General features: G+C 36.5%; 3 protein-coding genes across 4 annotated transcripts in view; 1 reads left to right on the top strand and 2 right to left on the bottom strand.

Moving 5' to 3' along the window:
* Positions 1–500: 500 nt before the first annotated feature.
* LOC124619991 (glutamic acid-rich protein) lies at positions 501–4,524 on the bottom strand. The gene is made up of 4 exons (XM_047146655.1): positions 4,504–4,524; positions 4,007–4,270; positions 1,939–2,083; positions 501–1,842 (listed from the first exon to the last, which is right to left on the bottom strand). Exons 1-4 carry the CDS (start codon positions 4,522–4,524, stop codon positions 1,781–1,783), a joined length of 492 nt encoding a protein of 163 aa, XP_047002611.1. The 3' UTR covers positions 501–1,780.
* Positions 4,525–4,823: 299 nt separating this feature from the next.
* LOC124619469 (60S ribosomal protein L44) lies at positions 4,824–6,136 on the top strand. Of its 2 annotated transcripts, none has more exons than XM_047145869.1 (4): positions 4,824–4,979; positions 5,145–5,318; positions 5,748–5,864; positions 6,072–6,136. In XM_047145869.1, the coding sequence occupies exons 1-4, from the start codon at positions 4,977–4,979 to the stop codon at positions 6,090–6,092; spliced, it is 315 nt and encodes a 104-aa protein (XP_047001825.1). In that variant the 5' UTR covers positions 4,824–4,976; the 3' UTR covers positions 6,093–6,136. The 2 variants fall into 2 exon arrangements, with proteins under 2 accessions (XP_047001825.1, XP_047001826.1); XM_047145870.1 differs by having other exon boundaries at positions 4,969–5,031.
* LOC124619468 (WASH complex subunit 3) overlaps positions 6,093–16,915 on the bottom strand; it is a 54,806-nt gene continuing 43,983 nt past the window's right edge. The window contains exons 2-4 of the mRNA XM_047145868.1: positions 16,160–16,324; positions 6,765–6,997; positions 6,093–6,250 (exon numbers count right to left, since the gene is read on the bottom strand). Coding sequence (XP_047001824.1) covers positions 6,181–6,250; positions 6,765–6,997; positions 16,160–16,324 — 468 coding nt within the window. The 3' untranslated portion in view covers positions 6,093–6,180. The remainder of the gene's footprint in view (positions 6,251–6,764; positions 6,998–16,159; positions 16,325–16,915) is intronic.

The following is a 16,915-nucleotide window of genomic DNA, read 5'->3' as shown; positions in this document are numbered from 1 at the left end:
GTTATTAAGCACATCAGGATGATACAGCAAAGGAACGGACACTCAAACCGGGAACAGACTCACATGGAAACTGGATTCGTCAAATTAAAACACCACAAGTTTAAAAAATCTCAAGTTTCAGACTTTTATTTGTATTGGACAATTTGTACGTACATCTTCAGGTATGCAATGTGAAGTCTAGCGTCCAGCTACGTCAGCGCCATTATCGTAGTAACCACTGCGCCTCTGGTGAGCGCTCACAGAACTTCATAGTGCAACCACCACTAGATGGAAGCAGCACAGCAATGTGCGGCACTTATCGAACTATTGCTGCTCCCCAATTCCTGAACTAGAATCCAGAGCCAATAATGCTTCCAATTTCGCACCACTATTTGCACAGGGCAATACGTTTCCTACACTTACCGCACAGGAATTCATCCCTGAGAAAATAAGCTCTTCATAATACTACCAATATCCCACTAATATGCACATACTTGGAAGGGTTGAAATAAGAAAGCACATTTAATTCTAGCCACTTTTAGTCACTCATTAGAATTACAAGTTCACTACATACTCCCTAAATTTACAGCAATTTTCCTTTCCTAACACTTCCCTTTAAATGCCAAAAAACAAAGTTTAGAAAATATGGTTTCAACTATCAAACATGGAATGAGCAGAGCATGTACAGTCATCAACTGACCATGTAACAGACAGGTATTCTCTTAAGAGAAAAATGTTACAATACATGTATCTACATGTTTACATCAACTGCAACTATTTAGGAGATCTTCAAAACAAAATTGAATTAGTACATACTTTACTAGAGAAACATTTTATTGCCTCTTAAGACTGATTCTTGCTGGCAGTTAACACTGAAAGGTGCACATTTGTATCAAAGTGGTCAAATTTATTCCACTGCTGAGGTTTTTGTGGTCTATTTTTCTTTTTTCAAAAATCTTTGTACAGTAAAATTGTATTCACTGTTCACAATAAAAAAAGGTAGCTATTCTATGTTACAGCATGACGAAACATATTACAACTCGAAAGTAGGAGTGGAAACAAAACACTTTTAAAAAGGAAACAACTCAAATGAAACAAAATCCTCCTGTTATTACAAAATATTGTTTCTTTCACAACTTAAACTCACACACACAATATTCGTCATTCCATTTGGTTGTAAACGTTTCTTTACATTTCATTATTATTAATGAAGTACTTCCAATATCGTCTTTACAAGGCTGCCCTCAGCCTATAATCCCTGCTTTATTTCAAATTCGTAATGGGGGAATATTCACAGTTTAAGTGAGAAATGAAAATCAAATTTAAATAAAACCATGTGTTGTGAATGATTTAGTATATTTTAAAATCCCCCATATAAAATTATTAAATTCATATTCCACTTCAAAACTTGGAGTTAAGGAGTGAGCCTGGGTATCAGTGTTAAAGTTCTCCCATTCTTTCAATACTGTCACACAATGTATCAGGACTAAACTACCACAGTAAAAAATTAGTCACTCATACAGTAAAACAGGGTACATTGCAAGGGTTTTTATTTATTTATAAAAAAGACCTACCGGTACCTTAGCCCAAATGTTTCCAACTAACACAGCACACGCCATAGAACTTCAATCTTCAGAACTGTTTCGATGGTTAGACAGAAAGAAAAAAGAATGACTATGTAATCCATCATCGAAGTCTTTCAAACTGATGTGAATTTTTTCACTCCATAGTTCCAAGCTTTTAGTGAAGCAGGAACACGTCGCTCACTTTCTGTATACAAGTCTTTATAGCACACTTCTCATTATGCATCCTCTTCATCTTCTTCACCTTCCCCTTCTCCTTCACCCTCGTCTTCTTCCTCTTCTGAAACAAGTACATTTGAGTTAAGTAAAACATAATGCAACAGTTCATAAAGGCACAAATATAATCATGGAACACTTAAACCAATCTAATACAAACCTTCTCCCTCATCTAATTCTTCCTCTCCTTCTGGAAGTTCTTCCTCTTCTTCCTCCTCCTCTCCTTCCACATCTTCCTCATCCTCTACGTCATCCTCCTCGCCATTCTCCTCTTTTTTCTGTTTTTTCGCATCTTCTCCTTTAGACTGAAAAGAAGAAAGGACTTGTAAACGTACATATCAATTTTGTTTACAAACATTCATATGACGTGTGAACTAATTAACTGTATACAAAAACCACGAAATATTTACCAACTGTCAAACTTGCGTAAACACGTGATTTTTACATGGGAAACTAAACTTGAGCGCATATATACTTATTTTATTTGTACGTATCAACACTGCAATTTCGCATTTTTTTTAAACAAAAAAAAAAAAAAACAGCAACCTACAACACTTTATGACTGCTTTATTACGCCACAGCACAGCGAAATAAAACATCCCCCAAGAAAGGTTGTGGCTGTTTGCGGTTTTTCCAGGGATATTTACAAATTTTAAACAGCATTTTCTCAAAAATGGCAGCTGGCATGTTGGAGGAATTTATTTATTTTATTTGCACTTGATTACTTGTAATTAGTGTTCTAGCTCAAATTATTCTGATTAATGGCGAAACTAGAGAGCAACGATTGTGCTGTCAAGATTTCAGAAACAGATCATTGCTAAACTCTTCATAGCCTATGCCTTAAAAAAAATAAAATAAACTAATTGCTATGAAATTATTCGTACCGTCATATAAAACAAATTTGCGCTACATACTTGCGGCAGATGCGCTAAGGTTTTATTTTTTAATCACAAAAACGCCGCATGGAAAACATTCTATTCGTACACGACTCAATATAAGTTTTTACCAAGTACCACAAAGCGCATCTTAACACAAACATGCAACGCTAACTTCATTATGATAAGTGACGATACGAAACACTGGAAAAAATAGTTTTTTAATTTATTTATACACTGCTTTAAATACCCGGAAAAGGTCTGTGCAATACTGCTGTAATTAATCATTCAAACATTCCTAATTACACAGCCCGTCTTTCGATAATCGGAAAGTACCGCAAAGTGTTTATGCGTGCCCCGGAGAGCAATACAAGCATATTACGCAGGGTGCCTCTTCTCTGGAAGCGTAACTTACAATACAAGTAAAAAACTTAATGGCGTAACTAAAGACAAAAGAACCTGCGAAGCGGAATCAGCGTAAAAGGAACGCAGAAAGAGCGCGAAGATCAAGACATAAAGGAACAGCAAACCATTGCTAACGACATCGATTTTCTGGTAACCTGTAGAGAGGCTAGGTTCTCGAGTCCGCCCCTCTCCGCGTCTATGCTTGTGATTGGATGCCACGGACAACTCCCACCCTACGGCTCCTCCCCCAACTAAATCTCCCCTTTTGCGACTTTATGGCCGCATATTACTATATGCGCTATCTATGAAACACGCCGGAAACGATAAAACAGACACGCAAAGGAAAAAAAAGAGCATTTTGATTAGCTGTAAATATGTGGAGCATCTAATGATGAAACAAAGTCAGCAAGAACATACTGCTAGCCGAAGTTTATTCACAGCAACAAGTTAACGTAAAGCATTTTATATAAAACTGTTATAACACGCATAAATTATCACACTCAAAAATCGAAGTCTCGGAAGGAAATCCTAACGCCATGACTAAGCCATCGTAGAACTATTTTTAAAAATAGTTATCACTACGAGTTCAAAGATCAAAAATAAATAAATAAAAAATAAATAAATACGATACTGCAATTTCACATAACAGCTACGCTACGACATTGAATTACATAAGTTCAGTCAAAAACTTAACTCGAGCTTAAGATTCCCGCGCAGTGCTACCATTTGCAAACCCATACCGGCATTCACATAATTGAAGTTGCGAAATCGGCTGACAAAATGCACACACAACTCAGATAACATTAACAAAATCTAACTTTAACACTGATTATCTTCACATTTTCACCAAATACGAATGTTATGTCAACACGATAGCACGCACAACCCAACACTTTAAAGCGTCGTCCTACATTACCACACGAGTAATGCTTCACATATATTACTCACCTCTGCTGGCCTCTTAGTGCCTTTAACTTCTGATTTTGCATCACCTCCCGCCTTCTCGTTGTTTTCTGTAACTTTGTCGACAGCGACTTCAGAGTTATTTTCCTTAGAACTCATCTTTACCGGAGAGATTCGAAGTGTACTTCGCGTAACGCACTTCCAACTGGCTTTGTTCAAAAATGAAGATGGCGCGGGCTTGAAGCTCGATAAACCGGTGATTGGTTGATGACGCAAAGAACTTTGTCGAAGTCCATATAAGAAATTGAACTAGTTATTTCGAACAGAAAAAATATTTCTCACGTAAATTCAAAATAACTGCAGATGAAATTTTGAATTTGGGCAGAAATAAAATATATAATTTGCTAAAACGAGGGGTTGGAGAGTACATTCACCGAAAATAGCAATTGGGTTTGAGGCTACCAAAGCCTGTCAACCAAAGATATATCTGTAGTTTCCGCAAGATCTCGGTGACACGATGTCGATATATAGGTAATGCAAACTCTGTCAGTACTAAAATTCATGAATTATGTTTCAACTATTAATACTCGAAAAATCTTTAAGAAATATTTCTTAATTCTCTCATAGAATATTCTGTAAGCAAGTAAGAAAAAATGTAATGTCTATCACACGTACTAACTGCTTAAAAAGACGCGAACAAATAAATATATTTATTACATTTGCGTTATTTTAACCTTCCAGAATATCCGTCCATGAGAACTTAGTTCTTTTCATTGGTATATTTTATTATTAAATTCCATTATAAAATTTACTTTTTTAGAAAGGAATACTGCAGAGAACATCTATCAACTTGACCCTATTGTGAACTGCTATTTACTGAGCAAATATATTTTAAATTCATTAAGCATTTGTTTCAACAAAGAATAACTGTGACTGTGGAGCAGCTTATATCTTTGTCGTCGATCTCCACGACTGCACGGTACTCTGTCGGTGTAGGTCTTTGATTGCAGGCAACATGGTGAGTAGAAATTGTGATTGATGTAATCCGTAAGCATCTGTGAATTGCAATGGTATTGGACATTATGTTACATTGTTTTATGTTCCTAAAAATATCGTCTATGGTATTTTTGTTTAAGTTAAATAAGTTAGTAATTCATTTATTTTACTGTTGTTTGATATATAGGTTAACGTTCCGAAACAACGTAGGACGTTCTGCAAGAAATGCAAAAAGCATAAGCAGCACAAAGTAACTCAGTACAAGAAGTCTAAAGAAAGACAAGCGTCACAAGGACGACGCCGTTACGACAGAAAGCAGCAAGGTTTCGGAGGACAGACGAAACCCATATTCAGGAAAAAGGTGAGGTTGTCATTTACTGTACATTATATGTATGCTCCGGCGAAGTGAAAAATGCGTTGGCTGTTAACTTCTGTTCAAGTGCCAGGCAATTACATTCAGTGTTAAAGTGGTAGCTAATCACTTGTCCAGATAAAAAAATGATGTTGTGTGCATTGGATTCTATTCCATTCTTTGCCCTTTTGAAGTGATCTTAAAACATTTGATGTTGCAAGTATAATGGTGGATGGGACTGATCATTGTGTGTTAACCAAAGCATTTCGTGTACTACAGCCAGTTTCATCCAGATGAGTAAAGTGGTCAGCATTTTTATATGCAAATTAAGGAAATAGCTTTCACTGTGTTTAATAATTTGCGAGCAATAATTTATGTTGAAAGATTAAAGTAGGTAATATTAAAATGTTAAGTTTCAGTTCAAATTTAATATTTCAGGCGAAAACTACGAAGAAAATAGTTCTGAGAATGGAGTGTACAGAATGCAAATACAGGAAACAAGTTCCTTTAAAACGCTGCAAACATTTTGAACTTGGTGGTGACAAAAAGAGGAAGGTACGTACAGTTGATTTAAGACCTACAGAAGGATGCATAACCAGTTTCTCCCAAGAGTTTTCGAATTATAACCATGTATTACACTGCTTTAATAATGGTTATGATAAAGGAGTATGTTTTAAAGGTTATGCATCCTTTCATTATTTTTGTTGTGAGCAATTTCCATGTTTGGTTGGTTTCTAATTTGAACTTTTCTTTCTGTTGTAGGGCCAAATGATCCAGTTCTGATTATTTGTAAATATGGTTTATTAAATAAAATGATAATAACATAACAAGTTCCTTTTATTTATGTAAGTTTTCATAAGTTCACTAACAATTAGTCACTGGAGTCAGTGTCAGATTCAATCTCTTCCCTCACTTGTACCTTGGACAGTGCTCCATAATTGCTGAAACCAAAACAAGACAAATTAGAGCATATTAATGAGTGCTAATGATGGAGAAATTTTCAGATTTGAGATAAAGCTGATTTATGTTTGACTGTGGCATGTGCATGAACTAGAAGTGACATCTAAGTAACCAAAGTATTTCCCAGTTACTATTAACATTTAATATATAGTAAGCCAGAACAAATTAACAGTTGCATGATAAATTCAATGTTAAATAAGTCAAAAGAAACAGTTTGTAAAATAGCACCAAGGTAATGAAGTAAACTGGAATTTTAATGATGAGGTTTATTCATATTACTGTAGTCATTACAACACAGTATATTTTGGTGTATTGTCCGGAATAACATGCCTTTGCTGCTGTTCAAGCAATTTTAATACTTGACCTCAAATTGTATTTTCATTTGATCAAGAGGAAAATGTTATGAATGGGGAAAATAAGATTGACAGGAAATGCTGTTTCTGTATAGTGCAAGAATTAAACAATCTGCAGGTACAAAATGCTATGGGTACCTACTCAAGAACACTTGGATCCATTCCTTCAGCTTGCATCTTCATTCTTACTGCCTGTACTGGAACCCCCACTTGAATCATACGTACAAACTTTGAAAGTGCAGGATCAATTTGTGGTTGAGTGTCTGGTTGCTCTGTTATGGTTTCAGTAGTAACTGGTGGCTGCAGTTCGTCTGGTTTATCTGCACTATAAGACACTGTAACTGGAACCTCATCAAGACCTGCAATGGAATTCAGCTGAAAGTTGAAAAAGTAAATTCTTAATAAATTTTTAAAGTTCAAATTGGGACAATATGACAAAGAATTTAAATGTTTTGTAAGTATTTTTATTGCCATGCAATACCTCACAAGATCAAGCCACTACTCCTGCTTAAACATGTGAAATTGTAATAGCAGATGGTGTCTTTAACTGTGTAAGTACTTAATCTGATGTTTTTAAAGTAATTAAGAATTGACTGACAGTGTCCAGTAGTTTCACAGAATGCTTGTGTTTACAACAGAAAGTTTCCCCTAGACTATTCTATTTGCTTGTCAGTGTTACACTATTTGAGGCTTGGGCACAAAGTTACACATAATACAACAAACATTTAGTTGATGCAGTTTACTTGACACTGGGGTTTCACTGTAAAGATGCAGAGATGACAAAAGGATTGAAAGCACTTTTAATGCCACATTTTGCATAAATAGTTGAAGACTCAAATACATATCCTGATTTGCAGAAGCTAATTTTTACTAAACTCAGTCCTTTAGCTTTATTTTCCTAATCAGCTATTGTGGAAGGTACTGCTGTTAGGGTGGTGGCTCCATATAAAAATAATTTTAATAGTGGTTTACTACCTCTTTATTTAGCTTAACCTTGGAGAGAGCAGACATATGGTGGTGTTCAGTTTTGAAGCTCTAGTGTCATAATGAAGTGCATAGATGTAAATAGCAAGCTGAGGCATATGAAAGGTGAGGATATTGGTATGAAGAATATAGTATGGATGCATAATTACTTAGTTCTAAGAACACACAATTATCCTAGGGAAGCTTATGTGTAATACAGTCTACATGTCATGAAAGAGGGGGTGGTACTTTGTCACCAATTAAAGGAATTACTGCTGGAATACATAGTATATCTTTAGTGTTACTATCTCACACAGAACACTTTGGTAGAGATGAATTCAGCTTTCCTGCACCTTATTAATGCTTTATGTGTGCGTTTTCTAAATACACTCATGATGAACATACTCTGGGGCATGTTGAATATCTGTCAATGTAAGTATTATCATTTCATACAACTACTGGATTATTACGTGCTAAAATTTAATGATTCTGTTGGGTGTTGTTATCTATGTAAACATATTTTGTAAAAATCTAGTACAATAACTTTTTGTGCTCTAATAGGACAGTGTCCTTGGAATCATTACCGTATGCCTGCAGAGCATACATTCTTGGTCAAATATATTTCCACTTTTTGTAAGGGCATATTGTAGTTCCCTGAGAATCCATTCTTAAGCAAAAGTTATAGCTGTTGTAAACATGAACCTTGGTTTCACCACCACATTGCTTTACTAGGCATGGTCCTATTAAGAGGTGAAAGTCATTGCATTCCTCTAACCTTTGAACTGACTTTGCCCCGCCAGTTATTTAGGGAACTTCAGTTTAACATTCCTAATTATGTGTTTTTCTTCCACCCCCCCCCCCCCCCCCACACACACACACACTATCAAACATTGCAAGAGTTGTTGGAAGTGAAAAGTGAAGGATACAAGGACTGATTGTTTTGCACAATGCAAACTAATGGTTAATAAGTGTCAATTTAACACCACGCAGCTGGCTGTATTGATATTGCTTCAGCATAGTTTAGGGAATCGCATTTTAACCTGTATTGTGAATTCATTTCTACATCACCATTATCAGATGAGTCGCACAACGTGCCTGACAAATTTAATGGTACCAACCTGCAAACATTTGGTTTACTAATTTGAGACAGTCTAATGAGCTGCTTAACCTGGATCAAAATTTACTTTCTCTAATTATTCAAGGGTCATGTTGGCCCACCAGATTTGACTTTTTCCAAGGAAAGTGAAGTTTGCATGAAACTCATGCTTAACTCAAATCCTTATGCATCTGACCAGATCTGGTAATGATTTTTATCAATTTCTGTTCAATACTGCCTTAGCACATGAGTAATGATATTACAGCAATAAAAAAAGCCTATAATTAAATGTGATCTGACCCCCAATGCCATGTGTGTATTGAGGTGTAATATGAAGCATCCAAGAGTGGATCTGGGAGTATACTCTTTCTTTGAGATGATATTGGGAACATATGTTTACCTTTTCTTTAAATTTTATTTTTTAAGTTCACAATGGGCACAACCATACTGGTAAGACCAACACAATGAGGCCAAAATTGCATGTATTTGACCAATGACTGGGTGCTAAAGCATGACTGGCTGTGCCTAGAGTCGGAGGCCGCACATGTGCGCATGTGATCTCTAGCTCTAGAAGAGAACTTTGCCTGAAAGCTGAAATATTTCTAGAATTCCTCTATGTGATGTGTAGTAATATGCCCGTTCCATATTGCAGTTATCTGTAAAGTTAGTTTCTTCCATCAGAACACGAGGAAAGAAAAGTAAGGTAGGTAAATCACCTGATTTCCAGGGTATGATGTTTTAAGAACACAAGGGAAGAGGTGAGATGGGATGAGGGTGTACAGTCAAATATATTAATATGAAATTCAGTACATTTCACAGAAATGACTGGGAAGTTACTGTACGTGATGGTTTCAATACTGAGTTTTAAATTTGATAATAGTGAAAAAGATCACTTAAGAGTTACTAATGTCCTACTTAGGTTTGCCCTTACAATAAGAGTGCAACATATCACTATATGATTATTTATTTTTAAAAAACTACTTTCTTTCATGCAACAGCTGTGAGCCTCGTAATAAAGGGTTTAATTGAATGGAAGCAATATAGCTTCCCTATCAATAAGATGTTGACTAGAATACGCTCTTTCAAATTCTGAAGGTGGCAGGGGTAAAATACAGGGAGCGAAAGGCTATTTACAATTTTTACAGAAACCAGATCGCAGCTATAAGAGTCGAGGGACATCAAAGGGAAGCAGTGGTTGGGAAGGGAGTGAGACAGGGTTGTAGTCTCTCCCCGATGTTATTCAATCTGTATATTGAGCAAGCAGTGAAGGAAACAAAAGAAAAATTCGTAGTAGGTATTAAACTCCATGGAGAAGAAATAAAAACTTTGAGGTTCGCCGATGACATTGTAATTCTGTCAGAGACAGCAAAGGACTTGGAAGAGCAGTTGAATGGAATGGATAGTGTATTGAAAGGTGGGTATAAGATGAACATCAACAAAAGCAAAACGAGGATAATGGAATGTAGTTGAATTAAGTTGGGTGATGCTGAAGTAATTAGATTAGGAAATGAGACACTTAAAAAAGTAGTAAAGGAAGTTTGCTATTTGGGGAGCAAAATAACTGATGATGGTCAAAGTAGAGAGGATATAAAATGTAAACTGGCAATGGCAAGGAAAGCGTTTCTGAAGAAGAGAAAATTGTTAACATTGGGTATAGATTTAAGTGTCAGGAAGTCATTTCTGAAAGTATTTGTATGGAGTGTAGCCATGTACGGAAGTGAAACATGTAAGATAAATAGTTTGGACAAGAAGAGAATAGAAGCTTTTGAAATGTGGTGCTACAGAAGAATGCTGAAGATTATATGGGTAGATCACGTAACTAATGAGGAGGTATTGAATAGAATTGGGGAGAAGTGGAGTTTGTGGCACAACTTGACTAGAAGAAGGGAATGGTTGGTAGGACATGTGTCGAGGCATCAAGGGATCACCAATTTAGTATTGGAGGGCAGTGTGGAGGGTAAAAATCATAGAGGGAGACCAAGAGATGAATACACTAAGCAAATTCAGAAGGATGTAGGTTGCAGTAGGTACTGGGGGGATGAAGAAGCTTGCACAGGATAGCGTAGCATGGAGAGCTGCATCAAACCAGTCTCAGGACTGAAGACCACAACAACAATATCAATAAGATTTACATAAGAAAATTTAAATGTCATGCTTCTATGTCTGCATCTACTTGATTACTCTGAAATTCACAATTAAGTGCCTGGCAGAGGGTTCATTGAACCACATTAGAGTTACTTCTCTACTGTTCCACTCTAACAGTGCACAGGAAAAATGAACACTTAAATCTTTCCGTGTGATGTCTCATTTCTCTTATTTTATTATGATGATCATTCATACCCATGTATGTTATTGTCCACAAAATATTTTCAAACTCTGAAGAGAAAGTTGGTGATTGAAATTTCATGAGAAGATTCTGTGTGTGTGGGGATGATAATCTGCCTTTGTTTTAGCGATTGCCACCACAACTTGCAGGTCATATCTATTACACTATCACCTCTATTTCGTGATTACAAAATGAGCTACCTTTCTTTGAACTTTTTTGATATCCTCCATCAATCCTATATGATGCAGTTCCCATACTGTAGAGCAATACACCAGAAGAGGACGGACCAGCGTAGTGTAAGCAGTAGACGTGTCGCATTTTCTAAGTTTTCTGCCAATAAATCAAGTCTTTGGTTTGCTCTCCCCACAACATAATATATGGGATCATTCCAATTTAGGTTATTCGTAACTATAATCCCTAAGCATATTGTTGAATTTATAGCCTTTAGATTTGTGTGCTTTATCCTGTAACCAAAATTTAGTAGATTCCTTTTAGTACTTGTATGGGTGGCTCTTCACACTTTCATTATTTAGAGACAATTGTCACTTTTTGCATGATGCAGATATCTTGTCTAAATCATTTTCCAATTTGTTTTGATCATTTGATGACTTTATAAGATGGTAAATGACAGCATTTTCTGCAAACAATTTAAGAGCGCAGGTCAGATTGTCTCCTGAATCATTTACGTAGACCAGGAGCAGCAGAGGGCCTATAACACCTCCTTGGGCAACACCAGATACCACTCCTGTTTTACTCGATGATTTTTCCATTGATTACTGTGATCTTTCAGACAGGAAATCACGAATGCAGTTGCGAAACTGAGACAATACTCCCATAGGCACACAATTTGATTAGAAGTTGCTTGTGAGGAATGTGGTGCCAAGAGCCTTCTTGAACTCTAAAAATATAGTATCAATTGACAACCCCTGTTGATAGCACTCATTACTTTGGGAGAGTAAACAGCTGCCAGTGTTTCACAAGAACGATATTTTTCTGAATCTGTGTTGGCTTTTTGTCTATAAATCATTTTCGTTGTGGTAACTCATGATGAAAAATACCACATGTTCCAAAATCCTTCAACAAATCAACATTAGCGATTCGGGTCTGAATTTTGACGAGTAAGTGGTTGTATATGATTGTTGACTATGGAGCTATTGTTTCAGTACACTCTGAAAGGAATGTAGCTGGTATACAATATCGACTGGAGGCCTTGCCATTACAGAGTGAGTTAAGCTGCTTCACTACACTGAGGATGTCTACATAAGTTACTTCTGTCGGCCGTTGTTCTAGAAATGAATATTGGAATATTTACTTCATCTTCTGTGGTGAAAAAAATTCAGAAAGCTGTACTTACTAACTCTGCTTTACTGGTACTGTCATCCATTACATCACCATTATTGTCATGCAGTGAAGGTATCGATTGTGTCTTTCCAGCAGTTTACTTCACATATGACCAGAATCTCTTGCATTTTCTGCCAGATTTCGAAACCAAGTCCCCTTGTGGAAACAATAAAAAGCATCTCTCACTGAAGTTCCACTAAGTTTTAAGCTTCTGTATAACTTTGCCAATTTTGGGGGTTTTGCGTTCTTTGAAGTTGGCATGCTTCTTTCATTGCTTCTGCAGCTCTGTTTGGACCCACTTTGTGTACCAAGGAGGATCAGTACATCTCCTATTAGTTTATTCGATATATATCTCTCTCAACTGCCATCAATATTATTTCTTTGAATTTAAATCACATCTACACTTACATAATGAGAGTGGAAGGAATGGACACTGTCTCTTAGGAAGGCATCAAGTAAGTTTTTATCTTCTTTTTTAAATAGATGTATTTTGGTGGGTTTTGATGTTACAGCCTGTAGTCTAGCTACAACAACATTGTGTTCACTAATTCCATAGCCATCATGACGCTCCCTATTTGCTCAGGATTATTTGTTGCGAAGAGGTCAGGTATGTTTTTGCAACCACATACACTTTGAGTGGACTCTTGAACTAATTGTTTAAAATAATTTTCTGAGAATACATCCAGATCTATTTCGGAAGACATTTTATGCCTACCACTGACTTTAAACATGTATTTTCATCAACATATTTAGGGTGGATGGAAGTCACTACCAATTATAATACTGTATGAGTGGGGTACCTATTTGAAATGAGACTCAAGTTTTCTTTGAACTGTACAGCAATTATATTGTCCGAGTCAGGGGGGTGGTAAAAGGAACCAATTACTAATTTATTCTGATTGTGAAGTATAATCTGAAACCATACTACCTTACAGGAAGTGTCTTCTTCCAATTCACTGTAAGGTAAATTACTTCTGGCAGCAATGAACACTCCACCACCAACTGTATTTAATGTATCCTTTCTGAACACAATTGGGTCATTTGTAAAAATTTAGGCTTAACTTATTTCTGGCTTGGGCTGCTTTCTGCAGCAGATTTACTGAGTGAACAGCGTAAATGTAGTAATCAATAAACTTCTTTCCTTTCCTCATTTTGTGGAGGTTGTCAGCGAGAAACTTTTGTAAAGGTTTGAATTATGGGTAAGGTTTGTTGCAAGTCGCTAAATGCTCTCATTTTCAAATACTGTATGAATAAAATATGGATATTCACATGTCGTGGGCTGTACTGCTTTTTCACCCCCACCTCTTTGACAGGTAGGTTCTTACATCCACCCCCCCCCCCCCCCACACACACACACAGCAATAATCTGCAGACAGTAAGTGATAAGTGAACCAAATTTGTTTTAAATCGGTCGCGGGGATTAGGAGATGTGGAACATACATATATGTGTACTTCCATTTTTGTAACATGTATGGATACTATGACTTCAATTTTCCTTTATAGCTGGCCAAGGCAGTCAGAGACAGGGTGGCTAACATCTGGGATTAAACTACATTGTACTAGGAAGAAAGAAATTTATTTCATGTATAAAACTAACTCTACTGAAAGTCAAGGTGCACTACAAACAATACTGCAAAGTTCTCTAGCTTCTCATCAAAAGTGTAAAAACAATTGATTGTGCACAAAAAATTGCCTTGTAATAATTACTATCTGCAATAGAAGATGTTTGACAGATGATGTCAAATTCAAATCATTAGTCCACCACAAGCTGCCATCAGTATATGGGAAGGGGAAGATTCCTTGAGTGCACACAAAACATCAGCTGGCACAGTGTTAGCATGGTAAATAGACCAATTTTAACTACTCAGGATACAGTGTCAGGTCCAGCTGATATGTATAATGATGTCTGTGGGGACAATAGGTGAAAATACAGGGATCAAAAATGAACCATCAAACACAGATCCATTGGATTTGTTCAAAAACCACGGGAGGGGGTGGTATACTTACAAAAGGCCATGAGACACAGGAAGATAACACTTGACTTACACCACAGTGAGAAAGAGTTGCCTTTATCAAATACTGGAATGTAAGGAAAACACCGTCCAAGTGACCCATGAAAAGGTTGGCATAGAAAAGAGCCATCCTTGTGCCCATGACCTTGCCCCTGATCTGTTCGTATGTCTGGTACCCGAAGGTAAAGTAGTTCTTGTTAAGTACAAATTTGATTAAAGTGAGCAGGGAGGATGTCATAAGTTTGGAATCACTTGGGCACTGCTCGAGGTAATATTTAGTGCGGGCCATGTACATGGGGGATGTAGATATAGAGGAAGGTGGCATCAATGGTGAGAGGCTAGTGGGACGGGCATAGATTTAGTTGAAAAAAGATAGAATTAAAATACCCCCAATAATCTCTTTTATAGACTGATTGCATTTCCTAAGTATTCTACCAATAAAGTAAAGGCTGCCACCTGCTTTACCTACGACTGAGCCTATGTGATCACTCTGTTTCATATCCCTACATATTATATTTCCCTGTGTTCCAGGTATGATTCATTGATGCTATAGTCAAAAGGCTACATTTTATTATTTTGTGAAGTTCACTATTTTACATCTTAAAGCAAACTACCAGTCTTTGCATCACTTTGAAATTGTATCAAGATATGACTGAATATTTGTGGAGCTTATTTCAGACAATGTTTCATTATAGTTAACTACATCATCTGTGAAAAGTCTGAGGTTACCATTAATATTATCTGCAAGGTCATTATTATACAACATGAATAGCAATTGTCCCAACACACTTTCCAGGGCACACTCAAAGTTAATTCTACATCTGTCAATGACTCTCCATCCAAAATAACTTGCTGTGTCCTCCCTATCAGAAACCCCAATCCAATCACAAATTTAATTCAATACCTCATACAATCACACTTTTGATAATAAGTGTAAATGTGGTACTGAGTCAAATGATTTTTTAGAAATCGACAAATATTGCATCTGATAGACTGCCTCTATTCATGCCTTTCAAGATGTCATGAGAGGAAAGTGCAAGTTGGTTTTCACATGATCAGTGTTTTCAGAAAGCTGAACAACATGCCTCAACAGTTAAAATATCTTTGATACTAACTGGAGAAGGGCCTTCATGTCTATCTGGTCATTCTTCTTTGGCTTCCCAAATTTCCTTCGTGAAAATGCTACGAAGATAGGTGCTACAATAGTTCCTCACTATCAAGAACCATGGGAGATAAGTATGACAGATAGAGCTTTACGGCACATGAAACCAATGAAGCAGCTGATTTATTATCTAATCCTCGTCCTTGTTCAATTGATGGGATATTCCAAGACTTCTATGAGATTGAGAAATAAAACCTTGATCATTCTCCTCCTCTGCCCACTCCACTCCATTCAAATATGTGACTAGCATGACACCTGTGTTATAAACATTTTCCTTTTTTAACTCTAATAATTACAAAAGAAGGTACAGCTGTCATCAACTCAAAGGCTGGTTTAAACACCACAGTGCACAGGCACAGCCCTACTGGAGGTAGAAAGACATTGCCTTCCTCTGACCTTTGAACTGACTTATCCAGTCAGCTATATGGGGACCTACAATTTAACATGGAGTTTGGACTACAAATCAACTTGGTATTTTTCACGTTAACAATTGCTGCCAGAGAAGAATGAAGTAAGGGACATAAAAATCGTAGTTCAATACACATATTCTAAAACAACCACAGATTGTAAAGACACTTGTATTAAGGCAAACATATGTATAAAGCTGATACAAAATAAAAATATTTACTTGTATTACCTTAGTTTCAAGAATACAGAGTGAAGCTTCAAGTTTCTGAAGTCTACTATCAAACTTCTCCAAACGTAGCTCACACGATTGTGAAAATTTATTTAGAAAAGATACAGTGTTGGTTATGAAATGGTTTATGAAGGCATACATCCTCTTCTGATGAATTGGTGTCACCTTTAAAATCAAAACCATTTAAAATTACAATATGTTACCAGGAGATATGGAATATAAACAGATTATTATTCAGACTGTAACAAATGCATAGCAGCAACAAATGTAGTCTGTTACGACATTTCATTGGCTTAATAAATAAAGTAAATTATTTATCACAATATGTGCAAAATATAGTCACACACACGCACACAAAGAGAGAGAGAGAGAGAGAGAGAGAGAGAGGTCCCTAAAGTATATTACAAAGGAAAGAAGACAGATAAAGACAATAAATTAAACATACATGTATCCGGCAGAGCACTACACTAAAACTTAAAGGGCTGATCACTCTGCAACACACGAACATCTCAGTGATAAAAATGGTGGTATTTCTGATGGAAACAAAGTTTTAAACAGCATAACACATTTAGCTCATTGGCAGTTAAAATAGGAGTCTTGTCTCCCCAGTCAAAAGATAGTGTTTGTAACAAAAACTGCATAGCAGGAATGATCTTCTGCAGAACTTTCAAGCCTTGCATGAGAAGACAGTGCCTATGTGGATTTGGGTCAGGATGGATTTGTCTTAAAGAAGGCCTGAAACGAGGTAATAGACAG

Source organism: Schistocerca americana, chromosome 6 (assembly GCF_021461395.2).
Source record: "Schistocerca americana isolate TAMUIC-IGC-003095 chromosome 6, iqSchAmer2.1, whole genome shotgun sequence".
Classification (NCBI taxonomy): domain Eukaryota; kingdom Metazoa; phylum Arthropoda; class Insecta; order Orthoptera; family Acrididae; genus Schistocerca; species Schistocerca americana.
This window is presented reverse-complemented; position numbering and strand designations above follow the sequence as displayed.

Bases quoted from the DNA above. Each gene is read 5' to 3' on its own strand.
- LOC124619991 (XM_047146655.1), bottom strand. From the start codon at position 4,524: ATGAATTTTAGTACTGACAGA. The intron at 4,271-4,503 runs GTTTGCATTACC...CGAAATAACTAG, and splicing joins TGAATTTTAGTACTGACAGA to TTCAATTTCTTATATGGACT. The intron at 2,084-4,006 runs GTGAGTAATATA...TCTTCTTTTCAG, and splicing joins GCACTAAGAGGCCAGCAGAG to TCTAAAGGAGAAGATGCGAA.
- LOC124619469 (XM_047145869.1), top strand. The intron at 5,319-5,747 runs GTGAGGTTGTCA...TTAATATTTCAG, and splicing joins AACCCATATTCAGGAAAAAG to GCGAAAACTACGAAGAAAAT. The intron at 5,865-6,071 runs GTACGTACAGTT...TTTCTGTTGTAG, and splicing joins GTGGTGACAAAAAGAGGAAG to GGCCAAATGATCCAGTTCTG.